The following is an 11,018-nucleotide window of genomic DNA, read 5'->3' as shown; positions in this document are numbered from 1 at the left end:
GCGCACTGGCAGCGGGCCGGGCGCTAGCTTGGGGAGCTGCTGCAGGCTCCGCGGCGGCGGCTGCAACGGAGGCTGCGGGGGCGGCGGCGCGAGCGGCCGGGCTTGGGGGGGTAGCCGAGCCCGGCCCGGGAGCCCAAGCAGCTAAAGTGCGGGGTACCTAGGCCCTTCACGCTGGACTCCACAGTCTCCGGGCCGCCTGACCTCCGCACGGGTATATGGGATGGAAGCGGGACCCTCGGGAGCAGGTAAGGGCCCCCGGCAGAGGGGCACGGTGCATGCTCCAAGGACTAGGGGACTCCCGCGTGAAGAGCAGGATTTCCGAGTGAGGAAAGGTTTCCTGAGTGAGGAAAGGGGCTCTTATGAGATGGGGGGCCCAGTTTGAAGGGGGCTGTGTGCAGTTCCGGGGGAAACCTTGTGAAGGGAGCTCAGAGACGGGGGCCATTTATCAAAGGAGGCTGTATGCACTCCTGGAGGTGGGAAGTGCTCTGGGAGAAGGGCCTGAACGCACGTAAGGACACTCGGAGATCCCGGGAGGCCTAGGGAGAGGCCCGGCAGGTGGCAGGGGGCGGGCCCCAGGTGTCCAGGAGAGGAGGGGGTCGACACAGATGGGCCCAGAGCTGCCGCATGCCAGGGGCGGGGGCTCAGCCGGGCTGGGCTGGGCTGATGTCTTTTGGGAGAAGGCGCCAGAGCTGGGCTGTGAGCTCCGCCCCAGCCGGGCCTGACGCGGGGGCGAGGGTCAGGGGGCAGTGGGTGGGGATCCAGCCCCGGGATCCCCCCCCCCCCCACAGTCTAGGGAGATGGAGCGGAGGCGCCGGAGCATGCGCGGAGGTGGCAGCTGGAACGGGTTGCCCGATGTGGTGGGGGCGTGGCCGCCCGAACGAACCCCCCACCCCCAGACCCGCAGGTTGGCTTGCAAAAAGGAGCGCACTGTTGGGCTGCAGTCTCTCTTAGGTTATGCTGGCAGAGTACAAGTGGAAATGGGCCCCTTCCCCATCTTGGGGCTCTTGCACTTGGCCCTGAAAACCTTCAGTCATAATTTGCCAAGAATAGGTTGAGGGAAACTGCTAAAGTGCCTTATTCTGCCACTGGGATGAGGAAAGACTGGGATGGAAGCAATGTTTTAGGTTATGGACGGGTCCCCCTTGAAGACAGACCTTAAAAAATGTGTTGGTTACTGAGGTACCAAGGCCAGGACCAGGTTTACCTAGAAGGGGTTTTCTGCCTGGTTTGAGCAGAATTGGGATCTTTTAATCCAAGGAAAATGACCTCTCTATTGAATGTCTCCTGAGTCGACAGCCTAATCTTTCTATACCTTAATATTTTTATGTTTGTTGTCCTCCACTGAGTATCTTTTCTTTTTCCTCTCTCTACTCCCCAGAAACTGTCAGGGCCATGTTATTAGACCCAAGGTCGTCAAGCTAGCCTTTTGTCACAAATACGTTGTTTGGGGTAGGGGGAAGTCTATAGCCTTCACCATGGTGTCCCAGGTGATAGCCTTAACTTCTCCTTATTTACAATCAGGAGAAAAGGTGGTAAGAATAGAGGAGAAACTGAGGCAAGGCTGCCCCAAGAAGACCAGAGTCCCTGGATGTGTTGTGTAGTGGTGGCACCTCCTGTGTCCTGTCTCTTACCCTTTTGATGGGAGGAGCAGTCTGGACCTGGGAATCCTTTAGGTCTTGTCTCACTACTTCCTTCCATTTGATCTCGGGGTGGGAATAGGATTTCCATTTGGGACAGGAATTTCATTTCTGGTTGAAGCATCTTTGTCTTTTATACCAGATCTAATCCCCTTAAGGAAATAGCTCCTGCCGACTCATTCTTCGAGTCATCCATTCAGTGATCTATAAGTACTTAGTGACTACTTTCCCCAGGACAAAAACAACCTTGTAAAGGCTGTGTAAGCCTTAAGGTGGAATGCAGGGAGCAACTGACTTCAGAAAACTACTTCCTCCTTCCCTTAGGCCCCTTTCTCCATTCCAGGAGCGCTCCTGGTTTTCTGGGCTGGAGACTACTTGCAGCAACCCAGGGACTAGAGTAGTAGAGGTCCCAGAGGTCCAGATGGATTGCTGGGAGCTGGCACCCATACCAGATTGATCTGTTATGGTGAATTCCTAATGGCCTCTAGAGTGATGAAAAAGTTGACTTTTTCTGGTTCATGTTACATATTTATAGCTTCTAGGGAAGGAACTAGAGCCTGGTATCTGGAGTTGGCTGTAGCCTAATGAGGCAGGCTTTACCTCATCAAAAGGTGTAATTGAAATTCATTCTGGAAGCTGTGAGTGGAGGGATCCCATAACTGCCTCCTTCCTAGGCTCGGACTATTTTCTTGGAGGTTTGAGGACACAGTACGTACACAAAGCAAGGTATTGTTGCTGGCTTCACTGGGCTTATGGCCAGGTGTGCCTTCTGTGCTCAGGTGTGTTACAAGTACATATACTGGACTGGGAGCTCCCAGAGGGTAGAGGTGGTGTCTGATTTATCTGTGGAACCAACCAATGTCTAGGCCCTGACACAAGTACGTCTTTATTTTTTGAATTGAATCACATTCCAGTGTGAACATAAATGGTTAAGCACATGTGTGGATATTTAATAATTTGCGTGTACTCAGTGTGTGGACAAATTCTTTTTGGAGCGATTGGCCCTTTACTCTTTGCTTACCGGACAGCTAACCCAACCTTGAGTTTGTCTTTTGAGTGGGCTGTCTAGCTTATTGGGAGGTATGTGTGCCTCAGAACTGCAGGGAAGGAATCCCTGAGCCAGGCCTTTCAGCTCTGTTACTTTTCCTTCTCAGGGCTGGTTGAGGATGGGGGAGGGGGAGTGTCCTTTTCATAGCCCCTCCCTCCATGCTTTTGTCTGCAGGGAAGGGCCCCGCCCCTTTCCCCCAAGGCCCAAGCTTTGTCCTCTGTGCTGGGGCCCTCATCTGCATCACAAAGTGGCCGTCTGTCCCTGTCTGGGTCTGAAGGGAAGTGTCTCCCTTTCTCAGACTAAAAGCTGGGGGCAGGGTGGGGTTAGGGGAGGAACTTTGTACTGCTGTAAGGCTTGCAGGGGAGTGGAGTGGGAGAGAGGTTCTCTCTTCCTCCTGCCTTCCCTAGTTTGGGTATGAAGGGGAGGGTGGGGGCTCCTTGTTTTTCCAAAGCCTCCTAGGAGTGGAGGGTGCCTAAGGCTAAGTCTGGTGTGTAGTCCTGTTTCTGGGAAAGAGAAGGTTTTGAGGCTAGAGTGTCTGTCCCATCCCCCATCATTTCTACCCAGCCCCTAGCTCTAGGGGATGTCTTTCTCCCAAGGCTCCTAACAATTATTCAGCCTGGGAGGCTAAGGAGGTGAATGGAATGTAAGAACTTGGGGAGGGAAAGGGTATCTCTTACCAGCTACTTCCACTAGGGTCATGTTTGTCCTGTGCTGGGTTTATAATTGTTTCTGAGCAGTGTGCAGGTGTTTGTGTGCTGTGTATGCTTGTGTGTTCTTTGTGGTGTGTCTATGGATCTGTTTGTTAATTCATTTAGTATCTGTATATTGAACACCTATATGCCAGGCGCTGGAGATTCAGCAGTGACCAAGGCAGATACAGCCTGTATCTTTGAAGATCTCACAATCTAGGCTGGTGAGGGGTATGTGTATGAAGGTACACTGTCCAGGTCTAAGTATGTGTTTGGATGTGTATGTCTATCTGTGGCTTGTGTATAATTTCTGTTCAGCTCTTTCTGGGGTATGTGGCCAGGTGCTAGTAGTTAAGCTTTCACTTCCCCAGGTAGCTGAATCCTGAAGGCCTTTTCTCCCCAGACTGGGCTGCCATTCCCGTCTGTGTTTCCCTGTCTGTGGAGTAGGGTAGGCTTGACAGGTGGTTAGAAGGAGACACAGCAGCTTAGCTCTGGAAAGCAGGCCCCTCCCTTGAATGGTTCTGACCTCTTCCTGACCCCCCTGCTGAGGATATGCCCCATCCCCCCAGCCTCGCCAACTGTGAAAGCAGATCTCTGGTAATGGGAGGTTCTGGGCTGTTTTGTCCCTCTTTCCTCCCACCTGGGCTGGTCCTCTGCTGGCAAAGACAATAGTAGATGCTGAGGGAGGGTTCTCTTAGGCAGTTTCCTCTTTTCTTCCCTTTCCCCTCAAGCTAGAAAATAAAACCAGGGGCAGCAATCAGCCTGGTAGCAATAGAGGAGAAAGTAGTGGGAGTTGGCCCTGACCTAGCCCTTTCCCAAGGGCTGCCTCTGTCTTAAACCCCTTCTGCTACTGTCTGGGCCCTCTGTGTAGAAGGAGCTGTGGGCCTGGAAAGAATCTTGTATTCTTCTTCCCAGAAGCAGTAATCTCGTCTTCTCCAGGATGCTACTGTCTGCCCCTCCTTCCCAAATCCTCTACTCTAGTTTACTCTTGCCTCAGTCTCCTATATTTAGCCTGTCTTCATTCCCTAGCTTTTTCTTCTTTTGAACTTCTTCGTTGTCTCCCCACTTGCAGCCTTGCTTCTTGCCCAGGCTCTCAACTCTAAACTCTCTTGCCCCAGCCCTAACTCCAGCCTTTCCTCCTTCCCAGTTCAAGCATTTTTGGGCTGTGACCTCCAGTTCCAGCCTCTTCACCAGCTCCGTGTTTCAGCCTCTCTCCTTTCCTTAGTCTCCAGAATCCATCCTTTTAGCCTTTTCTCCTTTTCTGCTCCATCCTCAGCCATTCGGTTGCCTTAATCTTTTCTCAGACACTGCCCTGTTCCTTGCGTGGCCTCCCCCCCTCCGCCCGCCCCAGCACTTGGCCTTCTTTAGGTCTTCCTCCTGCCTGCAGTGCAGAGAAGCATTAAGATGATACTATTTTGTGTTCAGGATGGTGATGAGTGAAGTGAGCATCTGGCTGACAGATAATAAGGCTTTCTGGGTCTGCTAGATACCTGAAGGAGTCTTCATCTAGTAGAGGGAAGAAAGAGTTTTGTTACTAGAGCCAGATTTAGCCCGTCTACTTAACATGTAATCGGAAGATATTACATACTCATTTGATGAATTTAAGATAGACAACAAGGGTAATTTTCCTAACTGGAAAGAGTTTTTAAAAAATGAGCCTGGGTTGTTTCAGCCAGTGGAAGCCCTCAGTTGGGTTGGGTAGTCAGGAAAGAGGCTTTTCCTGCACTTTGCTGCTCCCATTCTAGGAGGCCTTGTGCCTTCTCTGATCAGAGTGGTAAGGAAATTACCAGACTCTACCCTCACCAGCCTCTCTGTCTTGTAGCTGCAGGCACCTACCTGCCCCCCCTGCAGCAGGTGTTCCAGGCACCTCGCCGGCCTGGCATTGGCACCGTGGGGAAACCAATCAAGCTTCTGGCCAACTACTTTGAAGTGGACATCCCTAAGATTGACGTCTACCACTACGAGGTGGATATCAAGCCAGATAAGTGTCCTCGCAGAGTCAACCGGTAAGTAATGCACGTTTAAGCCACTAAGTCCAGTAGTCCTTATTTTCCTGAGTCTCACAGCCTTAAAAGAGAATCCAGAGGGGTAAAAGAAAAACTAGTAGAGGGTGATATCACCAAATTCAAGAAAGTTCTTGGGGAAGAGATTCTAAGTAAGGTAAACGTTGAAAAACATCACTGGATTTGGCTATTAGGAGACAATTGGTACCTATTGCCACAGTAGTTTCAGTAGAGGAGTTGGGCTAGTAATCTAACAGTGAGTTAAGGAATAAGTGGAAGGTAATGTGGTAGGGATAGTGAGAACAGATAGCTTTTTTCTAGATAGCTTGATAGTGAAGCATGGGGAGAGAGGGAATATGTTGGCTAGAGAAGATTATAGGGGTCAAGTATAGTGCCTACTGCATTTCATTATTTGTTGAAATGAATAAATGAAAAGTTTTTAAGAATGAGACATGGGTATGTTTATAAACCGAGAAGGAGCTAGTGCAGGAGAGGTTAAAGGTACAAGACAGAGAGGAGAGGAGTGAGTGGGATGTCCTTGCTGAGGCAGGAGGACACATATATATATGCACAATGTAAAAAAAAAATTTAATATTACAGGAAGAGTAGCAATGAAAAATGTCTTGTATTACCCTGGCCTCCTGTCTCCTACTCCCTTTCCCCAGATGCATTCATTATTACCATTCTTGAGTACACTTCCAGATATTTTTCTATACATATGCAAGCATATATGTTTACAGAACATTTTTAAAGCACACAGAATACAGAATCTTATATACACTGCTCTGCACCTTGCTTTTTTCCACTGAACAATATAATTTGGAAAGTAATATATATCAGTACCTACATATCTGTCTCATTCTTTTGCATAGCTTCATAGATATTCCATTGAATGGATATATTATAACCTATTTAATAAATCTATTCAGGAACATTTAGGTTGAGTCTAAACTTTTGCTACGAAAGTGAAACTGTGTAGAAGAATATTAATATAGATACATTTTTGCACGCAAATACAAGTGTATCTGTAGGATAAGTTCCTAGGCTGGAATTGCTGGCATAATACATTTAAAATGTTTGAGATGTTACCAGTTTTTTTTAAGGTAAGTTGTACCAACTTAATTTATACTCCCATCAGTAAGGTATCATCCCATATCCGCACCAATTCAGTATATTGGATTTTTTAGTTGTTGGCATTCTGATAAGTAGAGAATTGTATCTTGGTCTAATTTTAAATTGTATTTCTCTACTGAGTGAAGTTGAACGTATTTTCAAATGTTTAAAAATTATATATGGAAGGGATATTTCAAGTGTGAGAGGAAAGAAAGAGGAAAAGAGGCAAGTGTATATAAATGTATTTGTTTATATGTCTGGGAACTTGAGGGTGGCCTTGCCTTCTATGTTCTACTCCTTTCAAAATTATTAAAGATGCTTTTTGATCTGAGGTAGGAGTGGATTCTGTCGTTAGGCGGGTAGTGGAGAAGGTTTGACACAATCTATGAGGATGGAAGTGATCAGAGATATGAAAAAGATTGCTGGGCAGCACTGAGGCCTAATTGGCATTAAAACCATGTGTTTACAGTTGCTTCCAGTGTATAGTTTGAGTCTTTTTATCCAGTAGTATTCAAGAGCTTTGGTTTAGAAAGCAAAGAGTTCAGATTGTTGGATGGACTGGGATTTTGAAGGCTAGATGGATACTCTGGAATCTAAGTAGCAGAGCACAGGAACTGAAATCAGGAAAGAGATGATAATGGAGAGAAAACAGGGTAGTAGGACTAAGGACTTCAGAGAGATGTAAGAGGTGAGGTTCTTCTTCCACACTTTATTCCTATTCCAATTCAGGTCACTTCCCATCTACCTTTCTTGATTATCGGCTTGGGGATTGGAGCAGCCTAGATTTTGTTCCTGATTCTGGACAGACCCTGAGATTAAGCCCTTCTCCCCTCAGCCTCCCCCTCTGCTCAGAAGGCACTCACAACCACTCTTTTAGGTCCTTCGGAGCCTGGGTGATCCGAGGACCAAAAATATCACCTGGGAACGTGTTAGAAACGTAGAATTTCAGACTTTGCTCTAAATCTGCTGAATCAGAACCTGCATTTTAGATCTCTAGGTGGTTCATATGAATGTTGAAGCTTGAGAAGCACTGCTTAGAATAGAGATTAGTAGCTGGTAGGATAGAATATAGTAGATGGGACATTGCCTGGAGTTTAAAGTACTTCCAAGAGCTTGAAGTAGTAGTCTTTCAGCTTCCACTGGCCTTTCCCATTCCCCACAGGGAAGTGGTGGAATACATGGTCCAGCATTTCAAGCCTCAGATCTTTGGTGATCGCAAGCCCGTGTATGATGGAAAGAAGAACATTTACACTGTCACAGCACTGCCCATTGGCAATGAACGGGTAAGGTTGGGAGTCAGGCTGGACCTGTGTCAGGGGTCTGGGGAGGGACAGAACTCAACTAAGCCTGTTTGGAGTCTGGCAGTCCAGAGATCCCTTTCGTCTTTTGTGCTGAGAAAGTGTGTTTTAGGGTGAGGGATGGGTAGGTGCTGATGTTTATTTAGCCTCTTGTATGTCTGTCCCTGTCCAAACAGACTGAGATTAGACTTAAAATAGACCTAAGGGACTTCCTACTAAGTGTGGTTGAGAGGGACAGATACACTGAGCCAAGGTGGCTGGAGACTAAGGGGCTGGATTTTCTCTGAAGTTTTCATTGTGAGTCCCTATCAGCTTAAGAAGCAGATTCTGGGAAATCTATGGGGTGAAGGATAATAGGGGCAAGGCAGGGAATATTGGACTGTGGGACAGCATCAGCAATCTTTCAGCCCTTTCTCTTTCCTGAAGGTTGACTTCGAGGTGACAATCCCTGGGGAAGGGAAGGATCGAATCTTCAAGGTCTCCATCAAGTGGCTAGCCATTGTGAGCTGGCGCATGCTGCATGAGGCCTTGGTTAGTGGCCAGATCCCCGTTCCCCTGGAGTCTGTGCAAGCCCTGGATGTGGCCATGAGGCACCTGGCATCCATGAGGTACTGGGTGTAGTTAGTATCTGGGCTACAAGTGGTGGCAGAAGTGCTGTGGGAGGAGGAGGGGAATGAGCGTATATTAAGGTCCCACCGTGTGCCTTTCAAATAAAAAATTCTTTGAAGCCCTACCATACACCAGGCAAGTGTGCATATACATTTAGATGGTTTAAAGCTTTGGCCCTGTCCCTTGTAGATACCTTTGGACCTCACCCCATCTGTCCCTGCAGGGCAGTAAAAGGGGAGAGACTTGCACAAGGTCAGTCACACAACTAGTAAAGGATCAGAGCTGGAATTAAAGCCCTGGTGTCCTGCCTTCCAGGCCAGGGCTCCTCCGTGCCCAGGATGCCTCACAGGGTGGGGGCCTGTGCCCGAGGGACCAGTTCTCTGCCTGTCCCTGCCAGGTACACCCCTGTGGGCCGCTCCTTCTTCTCACCGCCTGAGGGCTACTACCACCCGCTGGGGGGTGGGCGCGAGGTCTGGTTCGGCTTTCACCAGTCTGTGCGCCCTGCCATGTGGAAGATGATGCTCAACATTGATGGTGAGTGGGGAGAGCTATGGAGCCAGGGGCACCCTGAGTCCAGTGACCACACTCCCAGCCTCATCCCTCCCAGCTCTGTAACCACACTCCTAGTCTAATCCCTACAGCCCTGGGACCCCTCCCCCATCCCAATACCCTATAAAGAAGAGGGTGTAAAGAGCAGTGCTTCCATTTATTCTGGAAGACAGAACCTGAGCTGAGCTGTACTTACCATGTCCCCACAGTCTCAGCCACTGCCTTCTACAAGGCGCAGCCAGTGATTGAGTTCATGTGTGAGGTGCTGGACATCAGGAACATAGATGAGCAGCCCAAGCCCCTCACGGACTCTCAGCGCGTGCGCTTCACCAAGGAGATCAAGGGTGAGGACCCAACCAGGCGGGGAGGGGAATCAGTGCTACTTTCTCTTTAGTCCTAAAAGGAAATCCCCTTGGGATATATTCAGGGGAGAGGCCAAGCCTGGGCACATGAGCAACCTTTTCCAACCCTGACAAGCAGTGTGTGTGTCCCAGGCCTGAAGGTGGAAGTGACCCACTGTGGACAGATGAAGAGGAAATACCGCGTGTGTAATGTTACCCGCCGCCCTGCCAGCCATCAGACGTAAGTTGACAGGGCTGCTAAGCCATACTGTTGGTGGAAGAGGGCTGATATTTCAACATACTCTGTTCACTTTCTCTGCACCCACACCTGGCCCTGAGGATGAGCCCTGTTTTTGAAGATAAGCTGTGGGAATTTGGCATCCCTCCCCTAACCTTCCCAGATCCATTGATACTCTCCCTACCATTTTTACCTTCTTGGTCTCCACCTTTCCTTCTTGGGCCTTTACTGGAGAGCAGGTGTCTTTCTCTGGCTTCTTTCTCAGTTCTATAAATGTTAAGATCTCTCTCAACTTATTCTTCCTCCTGAAAAAGCAAGTTGATATCCTAGGCTAGACCCTTGGGAAAGTTGTCACTGATTCCATATACGTCCTTCACTTCAGACTGTGCTGGACTGTGAGTGCCTACTGTGTGTCAGGCTTCATGCACAACACTAGACATACAGATGAGTCAGATACGATCTGACCATTGTGGAACTTGCCTTTCAAATCTTTGGCTTCACTCTTGGAGCCCTGTATTTCCTCTGCTTTCCTGTGAGTGGTAGGAGTGCTCAAAGAGGTTGGATAGGGATGAAGTCAAGTCTGGCGCTTCCCATGGTTGTAGGTCTAGAAAGGTGTTACTGAATGCTAGGCTATGACACTTCTTTCCCTTCCCCCAAACAGGTTTCCCTTGCAGCTGGAGAGTGGACAGACTGTGGAGTGCACAGTGGCACAGTATTTCAAGCAGAAATATAACCTTCAGCTCAAGTATCCCCACCTGCCCTGCCTGCAAGTTGGCCAGGAACAAAAGCATACCTACCTGCCCCTAGAGGTGAGACTGCCAAGTAATGGCCTGGCTGGGGAACAAGCACGGTACCTGCACACTGATCATCAGAGGTCTATTCTTCCATTTGTAGTCTCTCATCATTTTTAGGTCTGGAAAATTGATGTTCTGAGAGGTCATTCTGTGAAATGTAGGCCTCATTCTTAACTGCTGAGTTCTTTACTTATCCCGCATCCTGCTCTCGTATTCTTTCAGGACTGCCAGGCAGAGGCAAAAGCTGTATTTACTGTTTAATAAGTAATTAGTTCATTCAGTACAGAGATTTCAGATACCTACACTCATGTCCTCTTAATTTCTCTTTCCCTGTCTGGAGCTGGGGATCTAAATGACCTAAAGATACAAGTATACTTTATTTTACAGAAAATGGACGTGAACGTTACCTGTAAGGTGAATCCTGTATCCCCAGTGATCAATGTGTTCCTTTTTTTAAAAAATTAATTAATTTATGTTTGGCTGCATTGGGTCTTCATTGCTATGCGCGGGCTTTCTCTAGTTGTGGCAAGCGGGGGCTACTCTTCGTTGCGGTGCGCGGGCTTCTCATTGCGGTGGCTTCTCTTCCTGAGGAGCACAGCCTCTAGGTTCACGGGCTCAGTAGTTGTGGCTCGCGGGCTCAGTAGTGGCTCGCGGGCTCTAGAGTGCAGGCTCAGTAGTTGTGGCGCATGGGCTTAGTTG

The 11,018-nt window shown here is 48.7% G+C and overlaps 1 protein-coding gene across 1 annotated transcript in view; it reads left to right on the top strand.

Moving 5' to 3' along the window:
• Positions 1-214: 214 nt before the first annotated feature.
• LOC309958667 (protein argonaute-1) overlaps positions 215-11,018 on the top strand; it is a 29,391-nt gene continuing 18,587 nt past the window's right edge. The window contains exons 1-8 of the mRNA XM_082834752.1: positions 215-245; positions 5,197-5,380; positions 7,653-7,773; positions 8,215-8,396; positions 8,795-8,931; positions 9,156-9,290; positions 9,441-9,528; positions 10,187-10,334. Coding sequence (XP_082690878.1) covers positions 221-245; positions 5,197-5,380; positions 7,653-7,773; positions 8,215-8,396; positions 8,795-8,931; positions 9,156-9,290; positions 9,441-9,528; positions 10,187-10,334 — 1,020 coding nt within the window. The 5' untranslated portion in view covers positions 215-220. The remainder of the gene's footprint in view (positions 246-5,196; positions 5,381-7,652; positions 7,774-8,214; positions 8,397-8,794; positions 8,932-9,155; positions 9,291-9,440; positions 9,529-10,186; positions 10,335-11,018) is intronic.

The sequence above is a fragment of the Leucopleurus acutus genome (assembly GCF_964270905.1).
Source record: "Leucopleurus acutus genome assembly, chromosome: 2".
Lineage (NCBI taxonomy): Eukaryota > Metazoa > Chordata > Mammalia > Artiodactyla > Delphinidae > Leucopleurus > Leucopleurus acutus.
The sequence above is the reverse complement of the archived record's forward strand: the minus strand, read 5'-3'. Positions and strand labels throughout refer to the sequence as shown.